General features: G+C 36.4%; 1 protein-coding gene across 1 annotated transcript in view; it reads right to left on the reverse strand.

Moving 5' to 3' along the window:
- Window positions 1-11,440, reverse strand: part of PDE1A (phosphodiesterase 1A) — a 263,294-nt gene extending 251,854 nt beyond the window's left edge. The window contains exon 1 of the mRNA XM_079923669.1: window positions 10,812-11,440. Coding sequence (XP_079779795.1) covers window positions 10,812-10,864 — 53 coding nt within the window. The 5' untranslated portion in view covers window positions 10,865-11,440. The remainder of the gene's footprint in view (window positions 1-10,811) is intronic.
- Window positions 11,441-24,100: the final 12,660 nt, after the last annotated feature.

Raw genomic sequence — 24,100 nt, forward strand, 5'->3', positions numbered from 1 at the left:
AGTATTTTCCAAACTTATTTGATGTTTCGTTCAGAGTATCTCGGGGGGATAGTGCCCTATGATGAAAAAGCATTTTGGAAATACCGAGCTCAGGAGTTTGGTTCATCAGGTTTGTCGGTTTTAACAACAGACCAGATGGGTGATAGCACGTATTTACAAAATAAATGCAGTATGGCCCTTGACTCGCTAGCCCTAACCAAACTTTCAGCTACACATCTTTTCCACACACAGAAGCTCAGCTCTATGCTGGCCATTCAGGAGTTCTCCCTATTGGCAAAACTCTCCCAAACACTTATGAACTTTTATATTCCCATGTCTTTGCTTATGCCATGCCATCTTTTTGATGTCCTTTCTTTCTGCTACTTGCCTGTCAAAAGCCTAGGCACCCTTCAATGTTCATTCTCAATTGTTCCTCCCTCTTATGTCATTGTCTTTCATGTGTGCTTCTCTTTAAGGCAGTAGCTCTCAAACTTGGCTATACATTAGAAATACCTAGAGAGTTTTAAAAAAACACTGATTCCTGAGTCTCATCCAGCAATTTTGATATAATAGGTCTGAGATACAACCCTGGTATTGGGATTTTCAATTCCCCAGTGATTGTAAGACAGCCAATGCTGAGAACAATTGCTCTGGAGTCCATGGTAATTTGTCTCTGTACTTTATAGACCTACATCCTAAAAAAGGGTTTCAGATTTTTTAGAGGAGAAACTTAGCCCTCTTCATAGGCACAGATTCCCTGTACCCATAGACATTTTTGAATGAAAAAAGAAAGTACTGTATGATCTCACCTATATGTGGAATCTAAAACAAAACAAAGCAAAAAACAAGCTCATAGATACGGAGCACAGACTGGTGATTGCCAGAGGTGGGAGAGTAAGGGGAGGTGATATACTGCTTCACATAGAATATGTTTTACCTGTTTATTAAATTAACAAAATTCATTTCACCTGAAAAAAATTATTGGGCTTACATTTCCAATGTTGATCCTAATTTTATTAAAAGGTTTTCCAAACTACTCTACTTTTCCATTCCTATTTTATGTAAATTATATCATTAAGGAAAGTGGCTCCCAATCTAGCTGTCAATCAGCATAGAACAGGGAGCATGAAGAAATAATCAAAGCTTTCTACTCCCAGACCTACTGAAGCAGAATCCCTGAGGTTAATTTCAGAAGTTTGTTTTGTTTTGTTTTAGTTTGGTGTAGTTTAGTTTAGTTCAGTTTAGTTCTGTAAGCTGCAATTCTAATGTCAGTAGCAAACATTCATTTTGTGAATCAATGACTTAAAAGAGAAATTTTGTAATTTGTGCTTTTATGAAAACATTTACTCATTATGGTAGTGTTTGGGAGGGTTCAGTAATAGAAAACAATACCATAAATCTATCCCATAAAAATAAATCATTTTTAAAAGATAATAATCATAAATCCCTAGAGAATACACATTATGGATGAGACGAATATTATTCAAATGCATAAGAAAGTATTATTTTATTTTACTATTTACAAGGCCTTCTTTCCATGTCTTAGTTTTAATGGAATTGTAATCGAATTGCCAAAAATTATATACTTAATTATAGTCAGCTTTTATTAAAACAACTAATTTTCTCAAGTCTGTTAGCATGACACTTGGTAAAATCAATTCTCCAAGAGGAGTCAGGAAAGTATAGGTCATTATGTGTGTAATAGCTCATGTTTTAGGCAATTAGGGGAAACTTTTTTAACTTTAAACTTTTTTAAACTTTTTAAACCAGGAATCTCAGGCATGCTATAACCCTGGAGTCAGGTAAGGCACATTTGACCCATCAGCCACCAAAGGGTCAACTAGACTTCACTATTCTGTTAATATATATTTTTTCCTATTCTCCCTGGTCACTCAGATAACTTTAACAGCATGAAAGAAAAATTCAAATTATTGCTGTATCTTCAATGGCTGAATGAACTATGGCTGGACTAAAGGAAAGAAGAATCAGAAAGAGCATAAGAGCTTTCAGAGAGCATTAATTGTATTAATTAATGTGTTTCCTTTTATTAATGCCCTCCCCCACCAATTCTGGGCTTGGTCTTATAACTTTCTGATTTTTCCAATGAGAAGTAGCAACTTGACTCAATCAGAGACTTGAAAAAGTGTGAGTTTATCCTTCTTTTCATGAATTCCTTTTATTACCGTGAGAACATGTCCAGTCTAGCCTGCTGGAGGGATAAGAGGTACACGTGGAGGAAACCCAAGTTGTATAACCAAGGTCCTCCTAGACCAGGCAGCTCACAGCAGACCCACCATCTGGCCACAGATGCATGAGAAAGCTTCATTGAGATCAACCGACTTTGGCACAGATCACAGAACCACCCAGCTAATCTATAGACTCATGTCATTTTAAGTCGCTATGCTTTAGGGAGATTTAAAAACAGTGATAGCTGACACAATTGTCTTCAGTGTTTGAAAGGCTGTCCTGTGAAAGAGAACATTTGGATCCTTCTTGTGCCAGTTCTACTAAGAGAGAAAAAGTTGTATTGATAGGAAGACAGATTTCTACTTGAGAAAGTACTTTCTAACAAGTCATAGTTGTTCAAAGATATCAACATTGAATTCCCTGATTCTAGGATAATTCAAGTTGGGGCTAAAATGAATGCATTTTATTCATTCAACAATTATATATTTCTTCACCTATTCCTTTAATGCTACAAAATTATATACAGATTATCAGTATAAGTATGTTGTGGAGTATATTGGTTTTCTCATTCTTTAACTGGTATTAGAAACAAGAGCCAAGTACCCACTCCTCTAGTAATCCTCTTGGATGTAGATGCCAGAATTTTCATCCAAGATTTATTGGCCATCATTCACCCTGAAAATGGAGAGATGACCACTATGTGGACCTAAGGAAACAAATTATTCATTCTATCATTCATTCGTTTGAAGGGTCACCAGCTAACAGGCTTCAGTTGGATTTTGTTCAGTCTACCAGTGTTTTTAAAAATGTGAAACCAAATGTTTTGTGTTTTCCATCTATCACAGTTCCCAGCACTTCCTGTTTCAAACATTTACAGTACTGACCTGGTCCCTTTAGGTATTTAAGTTTAAAGACTTGGTAAGTTCTTACTTATGACTCACATTCTACCAAAAGTTATAGGAAATACAGAGATTCAATATGGATTCCAGCCTTAGGAATCCTACAGTATTGGAGGAGAGTTGATCCCCTTAAGTAATTGTAACAGACTGGAGTGAAACGTGCATTAAAAGAGATGCAGATAAAATGACATGGGATCACAGAATTAGAAACAATTGGATGCAGCTGGACTGAGAAGCCAATGCTTAATTAGTGGGCACAGAAATTACAGAGTCTCTTTTTCTATTAGTTGTTTCTCAAAGACACCATCACTGGAATGGTTATAAGCATTTGAAATCTTCCTTACAGATCTCCAACAGACAGGTGGTCCAGATTATCACATCCCTAATTTCATCCAAATTTTAATTTAATGATACAATTTAAAAGTGACTTGACCTACTACAATTTTCTTTTCTTTCTTTAATTAGGACTCAGAAAATCGCCACATTTGTATGTTAAAGATACAACCCTACTGTTCTTCATTACCACAGGTCTTCAAACAATTTGTTCCCAGCTCTTTGATCCTTAAAAATGTCAAATTAAATATTAATATTTTTAAATCTGAAGCGATGATTTTCATAATAAAAGCCCATGACTTTCAATGCCTAAAAACAATTTGTTAATGAGTATATAATTAATATTTAAATACCTGTTTTGATGTAATAACACCTCTAAAAATAACATCCTAAGATCCTAAAAGCTAGAGTCACCAAAACACCAAAAATGGACACAAATTTGACTCAGAATTTACAGTTCTCCATAACAAGAAATATGACTCTAATGGAGCAGGCTTGGGATGTTACAAAGGTAACTCTGGAAGCTTTATCATCTGTTCCTTCAAATGCACTGTGAATTGCCCCCTACACTTCCAGCAGCTCCAATTCAGGAAACGTTGGATTTCTCTCAATTAGAGATCAGGTCCAAGTGGCCTTAATCAAATACATAAACAAACTGAAGCTTTCCCATGAGAACGATCAAAATTATGTCATGTTGAGTCACAGAACCAAAGAGACTAGGTTTATAAATACTGCAGACTTCTTTAAGCTTATTCTCTATAAACCTACAGGTCATCTTTAAACTTACTATTATTTTTTCATTGCTATTATTATTATTTTTCATTGTTTTTTACCTAAAACTATAGGTAACAGGCTGATTATTCCAAATATTAAATTTTCCAGATGGTATAAAGCCGTTAAAATTATCCCCACTAGATCATTTTACCTGCATAATCTTGATTTTCCTCAATTCAAACATTTCAGATCTTTGAAAAGCAGTTTCTAATCATACCGATGTCCTAGATGAATGCAAACAGCACCAAGAACCTCTAGCTTAGAAAACAAACTTTGCATAGCTCCTGAGTGAGAGCTGCTTTCCCATGTTTTAATCTATTCCTTTTTCCTGGATCCATACCCCAAATTATTATGAATTTAATACTTCCTCATGAACTTGCCCTGAAGAATATATGCTTGTACCTTGTCTAAAAATATGCTAAGATTTTGATGAATAGTAGCTCTTGGTATTGTTACCACCTACTGCTGTTGCTGCCACTAGTGATGATAAGTTTATTGGACATAATTGAAATTTTTGTAAACTGTGGGTGAAATAATATCAGAAGGACTGAATTACTTCCTGACTTTAAAATGTATGACAAATTACAGTTTATCTATTTGTGATGACCATTTAAAAGTTAGAGCTGGGCTTCCCTGGTGGTGCAGTGGTTGAGAGTCTGCCTGCCGATGCAGGGGACATGGGTTCGTGCCCCGGTCCGGGAAGATCCCACATGCCGCGGAGCGGCTAGGCCCGTGAGCCATGGCCGTTGAGCCTGCGCGTCCGGAGCCTGTGCTCCGCAATGGGAGAGGCCACAACAGTGAGAGGCCCGCGTACCGCAAAAAAAAAAAAAAAAAAATTAGAGCTACTTTTATCTCAACTGGGGTAAAAAAAGGCACCACAATGTCTGACAGTTTTTTCCTTGATAAACATTTCCTGTCTTACATTCAAATGTATTTGTTGTTTTACCCTGATCTTTGTAATTTATTTTAAAGATCAATTGTGTCTATTCCTTCCCTATAAGTCATACAACGACCTTTGACCAGCAGAAACATCTTGACCTAGACAACTAAAAGATTAATTTGTAATGAACATGTCTGTTATAAAATATATTTGTTCTTCTATTAATTAGCATTGTGTCTGATAATGTCATAGACTTTAAATTCATATCACTATGTCTATTTTCCAGAAGTTTTTTTTTTTTTAACATCTTTATTGGAGTAAAATTGCTTTACAATGGTGTGTTAGTTTCTCCTTTATAACAAAGTGAATCAGTTATACATATACATATATCCCCATATCTCTTCCCTCTTGCGTCTCCCTCCCTCCCACCTCCAGAAGTGTTTTTCACTTTCATAGCAAGTGGAAATAACTTAAGTGTTAATTATTTTGTTCTATCAATCAATTGTCACTTACATAAAAATTATCATTTAAAAAAAACCCGAAACTAAATTTCCAGTATATAACTATGTAGCCATTGCAAGTCAATTCATTTTCCTTTTTCTCTCTTTTTTTAAATAAATGAATTCACAATCTCCTAGAAACAAAAACTGGTAAAATATTTTCATAAATATAGAGTTATATTTTGGATTTGACTTACATAGAGCTTTTTCTTATGAGGAAATACATTTCATAAAAGAAAAGGTATTTAATATACCCTACTACTTTCACAGTTCACACTTTTTTTTCCATGTAATTACTTTTCACTTTGATGACTTTATACTAAATACATTTCTCTCTAAAGTACACATTTTTTTGTGAGAAGGTGTTAAAAAGAGACAAAGCACAGAATGTCATAAATACTTAAATATTTATGAGACAAAAATGCCAATGTCCTATAATGTATTACAACTTGTTTAAATTTTGAAGTGATTTTGCATTTTATATTATTTGTTCACGTTTTCTATTGTTCCCAAAACACTGAAGGAAATGGGTCTGAAACATGGAATAATTAACACCTAGAAAACTACTGTAAATTGGCAAAGCAGTCAGGTGCTCCATCTTATTACTGTCTAAAAATCAGTAATATTACTGATTCCTTATTACTGTCTAAAAATCAGAAATGCGGTGTCATCCCTGCATATTAGCAACTTCTGATCTAGCTTTGACACTGATGTTAATACACTGAGCATAAAGTGGGACTAAATAAAAATGATTACAGTCCAAAAGGTATATGATTTTAAATATGTAACAGATATTTTATGCTGTTCCTCTATAAAGAATAGATCACAACCTAGAAATTAGAATTCAGACCCAGCAATAGGGTACTAACCATCCCCAGTAGGTCCACAAACAAACAAAATTAGGACCGCTTTTCTTTTCCTAGGCATCTCACTGCTTTCTACATCTTCATGTGAAGAGAATATGCTTGCCAAAAATACACTCAGAATTCCTCTGCTAACAGACACTTGTAAAAATAAAACTTTGAAAAGACATAAAGAGAAGAAACAGCATGTTCTAAATGCTATGAAGAACCCAACATGATTTTCATTGGTCTTGGGCCCTGGCAGCCATTTGACTTGTACTTTACTGTCTCAGCTCCTGGATGCGTAGACCTGTTCTCAATTCTAGGGCTAATGAAGAACTATTTGTATGATTTCATTTGTAGCTTTTTAGTGCTACTTCTAATGAGAAGTCACCCCAAAAATAACTTATCCACTTTTGAATTCTGAAAGAGTTTCAAAAGGTTGTTGGTTCTAAAAAATACTAAATAAGTCTTAACATGTAATAAGAGTTTCAATTTATTTTTTAATTCATTTTTCTACCTACTTTCAGAAAGAATTTAAAGCAACAAACAGAAAAAGAAAAGATGCACATACAATAGAATATGATAAAATAAAATATCAAATCAAGTGGGAGGAGATAATTACAACAAAAACCCAGACTTAAACACTAAACACTTCATGGCAGTGAAATTCAGATAAGAATTATTTTCACTGATGCAATTTTATTAGGAGAAACAGATTTTTCGTGTATCAAAGTCTAAGATTGATTCATCCCCTGGGAATATAGAAAGTTCACTAAGCAATATGAGTATGCAATAAGATGGAAGTGTCTTCAGCAATTGTTTTACTGAAGTTACATAAAGGTACTTCATCTGAAATGTGCTGTAAATTGATGAATCTTTTTATATAAAGAGATTATGATTACTAGAGATAAAACTCTGTAGTAATACAGAAAAAGAAGTTTTTAAAGGTCTAAAGAATGTGTGTATCTGAGGGCTCTCATATCGTGTTGATTCATATCTTGGATTTTAAAGATCTATGCAATTTTATTTTCTAAGTGCTGAGGAACAAACTCAGTGTTGTTGATGGAAAACACATTAATACATGTTTTGTAACAGTGTTTCCTTCCTAGAAAATTACAATATAAAGCCTAAAGTGTTTCTCTTGAGTAAAGGGAGAACCATCTCTTCTTGGTACAAGTCTGAGCTACAAGAACATCTGCAGGCAGAACCACAAAATATGTCTGAGATGCATCATATATATATGCTCAGGACTGAATAGTCTCATTGATCCCAAAGTAACATGTGAAATGCATGAAAGAGATCATATATACTCCCGCCTCGGCCATAAAAGAAACTCTGCCTTTGTTCCTTGCTTCACAGATCTGACATGAAAATGTATATCTAAAATTTCCATGATAGACTTTTAAAATATAGATTTAATAACCTAACTATGTGAAATGATTTGAGAATCAGCACTGTAGGAGAAACATTCTTAGAGACAGTTTCTTAATAGCACGTAAGATTCCTCCCAGACTTCCCAATAGCATACCGCAATGGAATTTCAATATTCATCATCTCCTCTAAAAATCTCTCAAATTTTTTACACCTGATGGATGACTTTTACTATCTGAAATTTAGGGAGATCATGTTGATGAAAAATTGATATTAATTCAGTCTCAAAAATTAAATTTAAAAAATCTTGCTCTTATCTTTCTCAATTCACTTAGTACCAGATTAGTCTGAAATCTGTCTTTTCCATTATAATTTCCCACAATGCTGTTATCTCTTTTTTGGCACCCATGATCGGCCTGTGCCATGGTTACTTAGATATATACTAGATGATCTGCCTTGTGAGGGTCAGTAAGGTTTGTTTCTTGTTATCATGTCTGGCCTCCCCAGTGCCATTTCCCAGATTATGGACAGGTCTACTCAACCAGAGAATGCCAGGTGAATTGAATTAAAGCTGTGGGTTCAAGTCCAGAAGAAAGTAGCATGTATATAGAAATTTGAATGGTGTCAATATGTCAGATGTTCCTAAAATAAATTCTGGGCTGATCTCTCTTAAAGACTAAAATTTTAAATGAATTATTTATAAAAAGCAAAGATACTTCACAAATTTTCTGTTAAACTTGTAAACTAGCACATATGAAACATTCTAGCACAGATTCGCTTACCATGTGGATTGAGAAACAGTGTGCAAAGCCCTTAGGAAGCGGGTTGTACACAAGTACATACTGAGAAGGAAAGGTCTGGTACATGCGTCTCTGACCAGAAAGGGCAGGCCTAGAAGGATGTCTCAGTGTGAAAGGCTGGACAGCCCAGGAAGAGCCCAAGAGGACAAGGGAGCTGCGAAAGGAGGCTGACAAAGAAAATGAAGTGAGACATGGGATATGGGCCAAAGATGCCAACGCCAAGCTTAAACCACTTCCCAGCTTGCCCAAAAGCACAACTAGCTATTAGAAAGCCCATTACTAAAGAACAGCCTAAAACTTTCTCTGAGGAATTACATCTAGTCATTTGGATCGTTTAAGATACTCTCCACCTCCCTTTTCCTTCATCACAATCACATCCTGATTAAAGCAAAGTCAGCTGTCAACATGCCAGTTGACCAATCAGTCCCACCCTACATCTAGCCTTAATCTGTTTTCAGTCAGGGACCCATTTCAACACTTACTTGAAATAATTGCCTGGGTGAAAGTATGTCCTCTTTGGTAGCTGTGTTTTCTCTTCTAGGTCATCAGGATCATAAAGCAATCATTTGAATTTACCAAATTTTATTCTAATTATCTGGACAAAGAATCCCACCTTCCACAAAGGATCTGCTCTTTATATGAAAAATAACAGAAGCACAGTCGAATTGCAATTCCCCTGCGAGTGGCACCTTAGCATATAATTTATCAGGAGGAGACAAGGATTTGGCATAAACCAATGAAGGATCACCTGCCACAAATCACAACAGCTCCACAATGGAGTAATACACTAAAGTTGATGGCTAAGTGGATCTGATTTTATCCAACATAACCTTGCCCTCCTGAACTTCTGAAGGTGCCCTCTTCAAGCGATGCCTCAGTGCGGTTGAGTTTAGAATTATCTGTGCAACTCTCATACCTCTTTGAAGTCACACATGCACTTGAGAGAAAATAGAAGTGAATTATGTAGGGACTGGAAGAACTTTTCCAGTTCCTGCCATAAGAAATATGGCAGGCGAATACACATTTGCGGCGGGGGGGGGTCATTTTGGATTTTTGGTTAAATTTACAAATGCATATATAAGTAGACACATTATATGAAATCCATAACATAGATTTAAAAATATTTATCTTCAAAAGGTTTTAAAACAGATTTGGGCTAACATTTTGTTTTAAGCATTGCAAGAGTACATTATTTTCTACTAATAATATTGTTGTAATGCTTAATCAATACATAAAATTGAAACATTTTATATAACTATACTCCTTGAGGCCCACTCTTATTCATTATTTAACAACGATGGAATGTCAGGAATTCCACCCATAAACTTCTATCATCCTGTTGTTAATTCAAGATCAACAACCAGTGGCTGCAAATTGACTTTAACATTTAGTATTGTTAACATGTAGTATCTTTGCTATATTTAAGATATTACCTGGGGGGAAACACAAATTTATTATACAATTAACTTTTTAAACTTGTCGTTTTAAGAGGCAGAAATTGTTTGTGTTCATTTTCTAGCTACTTTAAAATTCTTAATTCCCAATTCTGGATTCTAAAGCACATAACAGGTAACTAAAGAATCAAGAGTTATAGAGTCAATGAAGAAATTGTTGCTGTCTTAGAAAAAGAGTGTCTCTCCCCTCAAAATAAAACCTTAGCCCAATCCATTATACTAGATCTACATTCTGCCTGGCCCAAGATTCCACCCCAGTGTAAAATATCTCCTATTGCCCTACTGTTTCTTTAACTGCTATACAGATACTCCTGAACTAGCTGTAAGATGTACACACTCTAGTATAATAGCCATCAAGTTCAAATTTGTCTCCCCATATATTACTTCAAAAAAGTGTAGCATTCACAGCAGTGAAATACTACTTCTGAGCGAAATCAGTTGAAAGAACCAAGCACAACATTTCCCATTTACAGGGCTATGCAACCACTAGAAACAGAGAGGGATTGCATAATGTTTCAGAAGTTTTTCCAGTGCTATGTCATTCATGTGCATAAAAAGCTAATGCAATGCATTTCTAAAATACATTTTGAAGAATTAATAAAAGCTTGGGCATAGGGTTTCAGAAAATAGAAAATAAAAGGACTCCTTCAGTATGCATTAAATTAAACTTTAGGCACACTCTTTATTGCTTTGCCGTAGTTTAGTGCCAGAATTCCCAAGTTAAGTATGAAAAAGAGAAATTACTTTTCCTGATAGCCCTGGAGCCACCTAGGATGTAGCATGACTTACCTAAAGATGGGTCTTTGGAGATGTTTCCTCCTGATTGTGACATGGTCATCCATTTAAAGGTGAAAGTTTAACTTGTTCCTGGAAACCACTCCAGAAATCCAGGGAGAGAATGTGGAAGCTTATCCTGATCTATTGTGCTGCAAGGAGCCCAGAAGGAAAAAGTAGTTTTCTCTTTCTCTTTTTGGGTGCTCGACAAAACTTCCCTGCTCTCTGCCAGCTGAGCAGTGTGTCCATAGAGGCCACATAAGACAGGCACGTTGGGGCACTCCCCCACAGAGCAGGGTGTGCAAAAACACCGAGTCACGTTGACATGGACAAGAGGAGTGCACAGGACCCTCAGAAACAGAACAAAACAAACAGAAACCTTCCTACCCCCGTGGCACCCAGGTAGGAGCTCACTAGGTTATTGCAGCCATGAGAGCACTCCTTCCACATGCTGGTCAAGCTCGGAAAAGCTAAGTCCCTCCCTGTCTTTAAAACAGCCCGTTCTGAGGCTCAACTTTTTTCTTCAAAATAAAAGTTGTACAGCTGGTTCAGCAGTCCCATGTGAGTACCCTCTGAAAATTTGTTCTGTTAAAATAAGAACTGTATACAAATTAATGAAGAAAGATGGACTCAGGCTGCATGGCTGGCTTTGATTCAAGAGATTATAATTATTTTACAATCTTGCTTTTATTCTTGCTGGATGAAGTGTGGAGACGACTCAACGTTTTTGGCACTCATAACCTAATAACCTACACTTGGCTGAAGTCGAAGATGCCATTTCAACTGATAGAAACCCCTGTGAAGCTAGCCGGAGCTACAAAAGTTAGAAAAACAAAAATTTCTTAATTCCATCAGTGACATTGTACCCAGATATCTGTACCCAAGTGTAGCTTTCCAACTAAGAGGGGAAACTGCAAAAAAGATATGGAAACACACACACACACAAACACAATTTTTTAAGTCCCCCAAAACTCCCTGGGAACCTAAGGTTTTTATATTATACAATCAAATTTTAATTTATGAAAATAAAAAGAAAGAAAAGTAGATATAAGAAGTTGTGAACAGCTGAAAATAAATTACATTAAAAATTGTTTTACTTGGAAGACTTAGACTCACACTGCAGGGACTTTTGTTCAAGTTACAGATAAGGCGAATCCCCATATTTTAATATAACTTATTTTGGAGACATTCCTGCATCTAAATCACTAAAAAAATTTCTACTCAATCGATAATGTCATGAGATTCCAGGCCAGAGGTATGTTATGTAATAAAATAAACGATCTCAAAGCATGATTAAAATGTTTTAAAAATATACATGTAATAAAAGGTGAAAAAACTGAGAGACACACATGCTTTAGTTGAATAATCCATACAAATAAGGATCAAATGTCACAGAGGGGGATATGATCATTATGGTGACAACCTGTAGCTCTTAGCACCCTCTAAATATGTCCACAGGAGGAAGAACACCTTTTTTTTTCCTCCCAGAGGAGAGACAAAGAAGAAGAGAATTAAAAATAAATCATTGATCATATTGAGCAGTTCTAATCCACACTAGGAAATGGAATCAGTCTGAGAATGCATTGAACTAAAAATAAAATAAGTGGGTTCTAGTCCTAGTTCTATTATTAACTTTCGTTTTGTCCACTTTGATTTTAGAAAACTGAGATGATTTCTTCATTAACATGATGGAAGGAACTCAACAGGAATACTAATAAACATCTAACCAAGGTACAGTTCAAATGACAAGCAAGTATACAATCTTACTTGAGGCTCAAAGGCTTGATTTATCAACTGCAGAATCTGAACGTTGTTAAACTAATTACAGAAAATCCATAAAATAACATCATTGCTTGCATTAGGTTTATATTCTTTTTGCTCTGAAGTTAAGGTAGAAAACTTAGATTCCCACTTATATCTTACACTATATTTATTTTTAAATCCAATCTTAGAACTTAAGGAGCCCTAAGAAGATAACTGTAAGTTAGTCACTTGGCACAAAGAAAAATATGTATTTCTTAAATGTTTTCATTAACTTTTTCTCTAACAGCATTTAAACTTAATATTTGAGAGAAAAGTTTGCTTTGTTAACTTATTCAAATTTAATGTAGTATTCAATAAGATGAAAAAACCTCACTATTGTTGCTTAAATTGCAAAAATATACTCTTCAACAACTGTACTGTGCAAAATACTAAAATTTATCATAAAAATAAACAGACTAAATCTCCTATTAAAATATACTAAGGATAATTTATTTTGAATAGTTTTTTTCTGGGGGTGGGGATCAGAAATGATTTTTGTATTTTTCCTATTATGGTGAACGCTTTTTCAGTATGACTTAGCCTAACCCTTTCACTCCCACCCACTACACATACGTACAAGCACCAAGAACAAATTCTCCCAGGCAAAGCTACTGGCGGGAGCTGTGAAGCATAAGAGCTCAGAGAGGGACAACAGTGTGAAAAGACTGTCATCGACCCCTGACCCAGATGACAAGAATCAAGAAGCCCCATCCTGCGTGTCTCTTGGCCGCCTGAGCGGCCCCTCCATCCACTGCTCCTCTGCTGCCGTCTGTATCTGCATCCTCCCAGGCTTGGGCGCCTACTGCAGGGGCAGCAACTCTGAGTCCAGCTCAGACAGCAAAGGCACCATTAACACCACCGGCAAGATCTCATCTCCTCCATCTTCCGAACCTTCCTCGAGGCCCCCTAGCTCCTCTGTTCTCACAGCCCTGAGCTCCTCGCCAAGAGGAGACCGGACAGTTCATTCTGCCTACAGGCATTACCTCCCACAGAAAACTCCTTTGCCTGTTCACACCGTGAGCCTCACCTAAAAATGTGCCAGAACTCAAACCAAACCAAACAACAACAAAAACTCAACACTGTTAGAGACAGCATTTGATCTTTTATTTAAAAACTTTCCTGCTACAAGGTTCCCAACTGATTATGAAGCTAGCTGATAGGTGGTAGAGCTGGGATTTGAACCCAGATGCCTCATTCCTGAGCCCTCGCTTTTACCCCTACTGAGTAGGTTGTCACCTTGGTGGACACTCTGCCTCTAAGGTTGCTTGGGCCTTTTCTGGGCTATCATTCACATGCTAAAGAGAAACAGAAGAAACTAACCCCTCTAATGAGTGTCTATTCTTCTACTAATCCTCTACCCTCCTTATACATCTTTGCATGGCCCATTGTGTTCTCCATACTCATAAGAGCCTGCCCAAGAAAGGGCCTATTGATATCAAGGTGAAGTAATCAATGAATATGTTCTATTAAGATCTGAATGGAAGCTCTGTTCCATTATAAAGAGCCCTGGACTAATGTCAAGGAACATATATTTAAATCCCAACTATAGCAGTGATTGTATCTTCAATTCTTTGCACATCTGTTTCCTTACCAGTCAAACTAAGATGTCTTTCCAGCCCCATATTTTTGTGACTCTATGACTGACTGCATGTTAAGACGTCAAGTTATTTAAAGTTAGTGTCCAAGCAGGAATAAACTCTGTAACCATTTTTAGCTCTTCTTAACCACAGCAAGGTCATGCATACCACCAGAATACTTTTCATCCCCATTGTTGTGGAATTAAAGATATATAACACACTACTATTGAATGTGAAAATAAATTGTCCCATCTTTATTTTTCTAATTATGTGTTTTCTGTTTTCTTTTTTTCTATAGCTTCAACTGGGAACTACTCTCACTAGAATGTAAGCTCCAGGAGGACAAGGGTTAGTGTCTATTGTATTCCCTGTGCATGATAAATAAGACACACTCAATGGTTATTTATTGAATGAATTAACACAAAGTGCTAATTAATGCTACCTCATCATATTCTTGTATATTCTTTTTCTAAAATCTTAGTCATATCTGGTAAATGTTCAGTTTTATGTATTTCCTCCAACCCACAGTTTTTCTTCAAGGAGGTATCTGAGTTTATAGACAGGTGGGCTTCTGTGACCTTGTAGTGGCAGGAAAAAGGTAGCCTCAGACCCAAACCAGCAGGTTCCTGCTCTCCTTTGTGTTCTCTGGAATCTGCAACACGTCCCTTATCTGTCTGGTCACTTGGCTCCCTGCTGACATCTACTGCTGAAATCCCTGGCTGGTTTGTTCAGTTGGATCAGTTTGGGAACTATGATCATCTCCTTCTAACTGAGCCCAATCTCAGCCTTTACTGGAGCTGCAAGACTCTTAAGTCTCAGTCACATCTGTAGGGAAGCAAAGTTTGCCACGCCAAAATGTGTCTCTTTGGCAGGAGGATTATTTTAGGCTGATTATTTTTAAGAAACAAATAACTTAGGAAGTCTTTCTTTTTTACCTCCTTAACTGCCTAAAAGAATTTAGATAAAGGGCCTGATCCAGGAAGAGCATTATCACCATAGATATCTATGAAGAATATGGGCTAGTTGTGGTAGGGGGAACTCCTGGACCTGGAGACCAAAGTCTCCAGGTGAATTGCCTTCCTGCCCTTTGAAGTCCCAAACTCTACTCCTTCTCCTTCTCTCAGATGGCATATAAGCCATCTTATATAATTGCCTAACTTCTCCTTGGGTCTCATTTTTCTTATGTGGTCCCATTACGTATGTAATTAAATTTGATTTTAACCTGTTAATCTGTCTCATGTCAATTTAATTCTTAGACCAGCCAGAAGAACCCAAAAAGCATAAAGGGAAATTTTTTCCTTCCCCTATACATCCTTCATCTGGATCTTTGCCAAGGTTGTTAATGCTTGACTTCTTTGTGGGATCCCCTGACCCCTTGCTGTGGGCATGGCAGGAGCATGGCAGATACACTGGCCCATCTCAGCTGACTTCTGAATTCCCCACTGGTCAAGCAGAACTTTCTGAGCCCTCAATACAACACAAGCACTGAGGAAGTCTTGGGATTGACCATACCATACCATACCACCATTTTTATTCTGCTGTAGTCTACTCACTAAGTCACTGGAAAACTGTGCTGTAAGCTTTCAATTTCAATGAAACATGCTCCCCACCCTGGGATTTCAGCTCAGAGGTAAGAGGTCAGAAAACCTTGTCTGACCATTTGCATAAATTGCCTTCTATCAGGGTTCCCTTTTCTATCCTTTACCAGGGCAGAAGAGGTATGCTTTCCCCATCTCATATGGCAGAAAATCCCTTACTTTATCTCTTGAGTGTCTTTTGTCCATGGTTTATAATAAACTCAGTGTTCAAGTCTATGAGCCTGGATCACAGGAATTTAGGAAACCCTTTTTGGTGTGAACAAAGCCTGGCTTTCAGCACTATTGTCTTGTTGAAGGCTCAAAATTTCCATTTAGGTATTCAAAGCTGGGCCTCTTATTTGTCTTTCACTTTGATAATATTAACCCCACTCCCCACACTGCATGAAGAAGATGGATGCCTGGCTGACTGCAAAAAGGAAAGATCATATTCATCAAAATGGAAGAGAGAAAAGCACCTTGTTCCCATTATGTTATGAAGCTTTTTTATTCATTCATTTCTGTGGGTACATAGTGAGTACCTATACCACAATATTAACCTTCTGCCCTATCTGGCCCTCATCTACCTATACTTCCATCTCAAAACCTTGACCCTTTGGCTCATTCCACACTAGCCACACTGGCATTTTGTTCCATCGACACTGGCACTCCTTCCTGCCTCTTCTCCATGTGCCACTCCCTCTGCCTAAGATGATCTTCCTCCTGCCCACTGCTCATATGCAGCTGCCCTTTCCCCTCCTCACAGAGGTGACTACTCTGACAAGCCCATTTGAATTTTGTGTAACTTCAGCACTGTTTCCCTCATAGCAATATCATAATTTGTGCAATTATTTGTGTATACATCCATCTGTTCAGTGAATGAATACATCCATTCTGCAGGATGCAATAAACTAAGGGGAAGATCAGAATATCTAACTGTCCCTGACTACCTTAAAAATAAATCTAGTCAAGTTATCCCGAAAATGTGTTTTCCCTCATGTGTTGTCTGTAATAACCTAAAAATAGATTCTCACTGATCTCTTGCAATGCTTCAAAACATTTTCTAATAATTACGTATGTGTTTCATCTTAAAATATTTGTCATTACACTTCTTCAAATCAGGAACTCTACTTATCTGAGAATAAATACAATGGGGATATTAAAATTGACAAGGCATCTAAAAATCACTTTGGAAATGGTTCTCAATTTGACTAAAAATGTTTTCTGCCTTGGGGCAAAAAGCACATTCTACCTAGTTAATGGATTTAAACTAGATTTTCTTGTTTGTGTGTCAGACTTAAAGTTTATTGTCTATTCAATAAAAATTACATCAGAATTATTTTCTAAAATTAATTAATAAGGAAGACCAGGTTTATAGCTTCAAGTGGCAAGGAAAATCTGTCCCCCAAATTGGCTAACTCTTCAGCCAGGTATGGGAGCTGAGCCTTTCCACTTCACAAAGTAGGAGAAATTCCTCTTTGTCATTGAAGTGTAGAAACAGGTCAGTTAGAATTTGATTGGTTCCACTTAGCATTCCCACAAGTTCTGACAGCCTTTAGTGCTGGCAGTCAAACAACTTCCTTTGAATGAGTGTGACATTCTGTGAAAACATCAACAACAAAGAGAATCATTTAAAAACTATTCTCATAACCAAACACCAACCCACCGCTCAATGTGTATCAAGCAACATTAAATCTACTATAAAAGGAAGTGGCTTTTGCATAGTAAGTAGTTAAATAAACATAAAAAAAAGAGACCTCCTTAATGTAAAATCCCCTTTGAGTCAGAGGACTAAGAAAGAGATGGTTGGACAGGGCCTTGAAGGATGAATAGATATTCAACAAACAGGCTAAGAGGAAAGGCAAGCAGTGTTATATCAGCCTTAAGCACCAGGCAACAACACATGATTTGGAGGGTACATTGTTACTGAAGCAGTGTGGAGTGGTTCCCGTCACATTAGCCTGCAGAATCACAGAGGCTGCACCATCACATAAGAAGAGGAGCTGCAATTAGGAAAATAATCAATGTGATATCACGGTTTAAAAGCATTTGATTCAAAGGATTCCATTACTCTCGAAACATGCCAAAAATGTTCTTATCTGCAATTCTTCAGTCAGTGAAAGTTGTCTAAAGGTAGTTGCACACTGAGACTGGTTCAGTTTCTCTGCAGATCTGAAATTCATCACTAAATCATTAACTTAGCTTCCGTACTGAGTCATCATTACCAGCTTTCCTCCAAATTTTAAGCTTGGTTTCAACATGACTTTAAATCCAATTGGCAGGTATTTTTAAATCTGTCTTAAGCTTCCAGTAATGCCTATGAATAAATGTGTGGAGCTACCACCAAGAAATGTATTGAATCAATGTCAGTAAATGGAAAATTCCTAAATGCTAGCCTATTGACTCTCAAAGCTTTTAGAATTAGACAGCAGTAGAGATAATCGTGACTCACACTGACTTTGAATGGAAGCAGCCCCTCAGTTTGCCAAGTTTTTAATAGTACGTGTCGTAGGTTCTACATAAATAACTCAAATGTAAAGAAATAGTTCGCTTACCCCTATACCTTTTTAAAATAAAAATGTTTTTAACAGAGAGAATAACTACAGACCACATATATTTGTACCCTTCTATCCATTCACTTCTCAAAAAACTCAGTCCACTTTAGCTTTTCTCTCTACTTCTGCTGACTTTCCCCTATTCCATATGCATTGAAATGATCTACCCTTATAAATCTCATCTCTGGAAGTATGATCTTATTTTTCATATCAATGCATCATTCCTATCAATTGTTCCATGACATATTATAGTTACCATAATTTATTTGTACATTCATTTAATTAAACTCTAAATTTAAATCCATAGCAGATTTAAGCTGGTCACTGAACATTTTCCCAAGCCCAGCACCAAACACATTTTCTACTGCATCATCTAACACAAGGCCCAATACCTGACAAAATACTGGAAACCAAGTCTATCTTAGAAATTCTGCATCTTTTTTAAACATTATGAACTTTTATCCTGCTCTATAGTCCTAGAAAATGACAGTCTTCCCTCATCTATTCTTTTCTCCACCTGGCCCAATGGAAAGTATGGGAGCAAGGGAGTTGATATGTGTTTATCAGTCATTTACTATATGTTAGGCAGACTACCTTATATGCACTATTTCAGTTAATTCTACATAACACACCTAGAAAGTAGATTTTCTTACTTTCAAGGAACACTGAAGGAAACTAGAATTGAGAAAAATTATATAAGCTGCCAAAGGCTGTATGTCTTGTATGTTATAGTAATAGGATTTGAATCCAGTTCTATCTGATGCTGATATCTTTATTCTTACTAACATTGCCTCCCCATAATCACACTAGAATATGTTTTAATAGCAGACTTCCCTCTGCTATTAATTGTTTCAGATGAATTTCAGATCTTCAAGAAAAAGGCATCTTGGTTTACTATCACATCTTGGAAAATATAATACTCTGATCATTTGAATTAGGTACCACCCTAGCAAGAATTCAGGCTTGATTTCAGAGACACATTAGTTTGATCTGGGTCATTCTCGCAATGTAAGCATTACACATGCATGGGTAAGTGAACCGAAAAAAGCAGATTAAATATGGAGGTCTTAAATTTTAAGTTTTACTACTTGTTTGCTGTATAATCTTTACTGAATAAAAGTGGATAAATAAAATTTTTAGTCAAAATATCACTGACAAACTCTAGGAAAAAAACAAGTCAGATTAAATATATAAATGAAGTTGTGGTTCTATCCTCAATATACAGAATGGCTCTGCAATGCTGAGGTGTATGTCTGTAATGCAATCCCCTTTTTAAAATCATGCTCACCAGCAACCCAAATCATTAAAAAATTAATTCATTAATTAGAATTCCCTACCCTCTTTCAAAATCACATTATTAGATACTTAACCTTCACCAAAAAAGCTGGATGGGTCCCATTCATAGACTTGTAAAGTTCAAAGTTACCTATGTGGTTACCTACCCACTATATTCCACTACAAGGATAATATTGACAACTGTTGCATTCACTAAGCACATACTATGAACCAGGCACTTCTGAATACTCTACAAACCCTACTACATTGAAGTCTCCTGACAACAACCTGGCACAGGAGTTAGAATCCCTATTTTAGAGATAGTTAATATTGCACAACTGGGACTGGCCAAGCAAAGATTTGAGCCCAGGACTGCTTTCCTCCATTGCCCGTGCATTTAACCACTAGTGCCTCCAATGATTAAGGCCATCTAATATGATTCACTTTGATTCCCTTTCTCTGTTTCTCACAGTCATTTTGCATTTTTATCTTCTCCCTCTTCTTTTGCTCCTGTTTCATTAACAATTCCCTTTTCCAATGATGAGCTCCAAGTATGATTATTAATTGGTTCTAACCTTCTTAAAATTGTGGAGATTGTGAACTCACTTTCCTCAGTTGTTCAACAAATACAGAACATTGCTGTTGTTTTAAATGTATACACTGTTTCAGTATAGGAGCTCATGGATATCCATTTTTGGCCTTGAGATAGTGAGTTATTTGTTATAAATAGAATCATAGACTCCTGGAATCTGAAGGAACCTTCACTGTCAAGTTTTTCACCTTCTCAACCTTTCCAGAATTCCTCTTGATTTTCATCTCAGAAAGGGCTTACTCACAAGTGCCCCTGAGCTCAAAGAAGTAAATCTGCTGTTTCCTTGATCTCCATCCCCAAGAATCTCTCATAATATAAGAATTTCATTTGTTGCATGCTACTTGTATTTCAAGATAGGGACATTTTTTTATACTAACTTCTTCACCTGGTATACAGTCAAAGAAACAACAATCTCTTCCAACTACAAAGAGAAATCTGGCTGTGTTGGGAGTATGGAAAAGGAGTATTTAGTCTCCAATGTAGCACATTGTTTATGGATATTGAAAAGTAAATTTTGGTTTTAGGTAAATTTTTGCCTTTTATACACTACCTTTAAAAATAACATGGCTTAATTTCACTGGCCAGTGTGACGAAAGATGTACCAGGGGGTTAGGACAACAATGATTATTAAAACACAGGCTCTTTCCTCGGGGAGCTCAAGTTTAAAAGGAAAAAAATAATCCACTTTTAAAAGTAATTTCAATCCAATTCAATACATGGATTCATAAAATAAATAAAAAGGACAAAAGAAACTCAGAAGGGAGAGAAATAAAGACTCATAGAGGAATTTATTATGTTTTAGCAAGGTTTAGCCAGTAAGTAGAAGTTCAGCAGGGGAGAATTGTTTACTAGGAAGATGAAATGGAGAAAGTCCAGGCAAAGGAAGGTGAAAAACAACATAGAAGCACGAAATACCATAGTTTTAAGGAACTGGAAGGTATCTTCCTATGACGGAGGGTAAAAGTGTGTGGGAGAGTGGCAGGCAGTAAAGCTGGAAAATCAGACAGATGACAAATCATATGTGCCATATGGGGAGCTTAGACTATATTCAACCAGCAATGGGTAGTCACTGGTGGGCTACAGTCAGGAAAATGGCACCTTCGGCTTTACAGTTTTGGAAGACTTCACTGATAAACACGTGGAAGACATTTTTGAGACGAACAAGTCTGGATGTAGGGATATCAGTAAAAAGTCTGTTAGAGTAATTAATGTTGGTGAGAGATGATACTGACCTGAAGTAAGGCAAAGGCATTAATTGGAAAAGAAAGCCTATTCAGATACTAACAGGTATCTGTTAGGGCTTAGTGAATAATTCGGTACATTGAATGAGAAAGAAAAGGATTTTAAGACAATACTTTCATTTCTGCTTTATTATCCGGGTGGATGGTACCACCACCAACTGGGAAGAATCAGATAGTAAGAAGAATAATAATGAAATAAAAAGAAAAATAATGAAATAAAAAGAAAAAAGTATGATCAAAAGTTCATTGATGGGGCTGGGGGTGGTGGTAGGATTGAATTAGGAGATTGGGATTGACATATATGCACTAATATGTATAAAATAGATAACTAATAAGAACCTGCTGTATAAAAAATTTTAAAAATTGGGCTTCCCTGGTGGCGCAGTGGTTGAGGGTCCGCCTGCCGATGCAGGGGACACAGGTTCGTGCCCCGGTCCAGGAAGATCCCACATGCCGCGGTGCGGCTGGGCCCGTGAGCCATGGCCGCTGAGCCTGCGCGTCTGGAGCCTGTGCTCCGCAACGGGAGAGGCCACGACAGTGAGAGGCCCGCATACTGCAAAAAAAAAAAAAAAATTTTTTTAAATTAAAAATTTTAATTAAAAATTAATTAATTTTTAATTAAAAATTTAAAAGGTCACTGATGGGGCATAGTGAGTTTGCAATACCAAAGGATGGCCCAAAAGGAGATGTTTCATGGGCAATTGGATGTTTAAATTACAGGGAGAGAGGAAAGAAATCAGTTATAGAGATAAAATGTGTGTGTGGAAGGTGGAGGTATTGCAACATAAATATAAAACTATGAATGTGGATGGTATAGCTCGGAGAGAACATGTAGGTTAGAGGAGTGAAGACCCAAGAACAAAATCCTGGCAAGTGAAAGGATAGAGAGGGAAGCATTATCAGTGAAGATGTCAGAGAGACCAGAGAGTTGGAGGGAAAGTTTTTCCTACAACAAAATTGGACGGAATGTCAAGTAAGGGAAAGGTGTCACTTGTGCCAAATGTGCACAGCAATTAAAAAGAGAACAAATTAAAACTTTAAAAAGTAAAAAGAGAACAGAAATGCTTCTTTTAAAGCTATCAATATGGAAGCCACTGATGGTCTTAATGAAAGCAATTTCTGTGCTGGAACAATCACATGTTCAGTAAGACAAAAGTTCTGAAACCAGTAAACCATGGAGGTTAGGTAATTTTTCTGATTAGGTACACCAAACTCACTTCAATTAATGCTGTCTATGGAAATAACTAGAAAAGGAAGATATGGGCTAACTGTACAAAATTTGGGGGTCACAGAAAGAAGAAATATGATCATCTTTCTACATGACAACACTTCAAGGAATTGTTTTGGGGTTTTTTTCCTTCCCTATTTTAATGTCTTGATTTAAAATTTCCAAGGAATGTCTTCTTTGGGGAAGACATGTGTGGGAACTCAATAGAGATATGAATCCAAGAAAAGATCGAGACAAATTTGCTCTATGTCTTCTTCAGCTTGGCGTTCACTTGGATAACCTTTTTTTGTGGTTATCTTAAAGTGACATTCTGCTGGCCCTAGGCATATTATTTAAGTAGTCAGAGTCTGTCTCTTATGTCTCTTCAACTTTCTCTCAGGGTTAACTTCTAGGATCCCAACACTTACATTTTGATCTCTCGATGTTCACCTCTTAAACTACATCAATCATCTAGAGTCAACATTCTGTGTATTTTCTTCTCATACTGATTTCTGTAAAAACTTAACTATTTTGTGTTTCATTGCTTAATATGACACTGTGAGCCAGATGACCTGACAAAGAAATAAAATCTGCTAATGTATTAGCAGATGATAAATACCTGCAATTAAATTCCAGGACATGATTATTAAGAACTCTAAAGTTAAGTAATTATGGTAGGTTGGTTAAATGCTATTTAGTTATAGGTGCCTTTTAAATTTTACCACATAGTCAGCTATCTATTCTTCCTAATTATATGCAGGCATTATATATTCCCATTCAATTCCAATAAATGCCTATGTTTCTTTATTCATGCAAAAGAAAAATAAATTCTTGACATATTTTCTGCATCATTTAAAAAATAATTCAGATAAAAATAGCGTTCTTAAAAAAAAAATAGCGTTCTTTTGGGAAATGAATTAACAGTATCTAAAATTTAAGGCATAGTCTCAGTATGATATGGTTTGATTTTTCCAAATTACCCAAATTACCTATTATCCCAATACTATTTCTTAAAAATATTGTTTATTTTTTCCTTTAGTTTAAAATGTCACTTTTATCAAATATTCAATTTTCATGTTTATTTGGCCCAGTCTATCTCCTGTTCTGTTGATTTTTGTGTTCCAATATCACACTGGTTTAGTTAATGTAGCTTTTAGTATGCTTAAACACTGGGTAATACCAGCCCTCTTTCAGCTTTATCCCCTTCCCACAAATTTTTTTTTCACTACACATGCATGTTATTCTTTTACAAAAATGTATTCTTCTATATCAATTTTTTCATCTTTTATCAAAAATAAAAAGTTCTATTGACTTGAGCAAAGGATTATTAAGGATATCAAGAACCAGTTTTCTCATGATTGGAGAAGGGAACTCCACATATGAGAAAGGGGAAGACGAAAATACATCCTGTGGTATTGCATAGAAGTTGGAGGTACTGGCATGAACTATAGATAATGAATATAATATATATGTCTAGCTA

This window comes from Stenella coeruleoalba, assembly GCF_951394435.1.
Source record: "Stenella coeruleoalba genome assembly, chromosome: 6".
NCBI classification, from domain to species: Eukaryota; Metazoa; Chordata; class Mammalia; order Artiodactyla; family Delphinidae; genus Stenella; species Stenella coeruleoalba.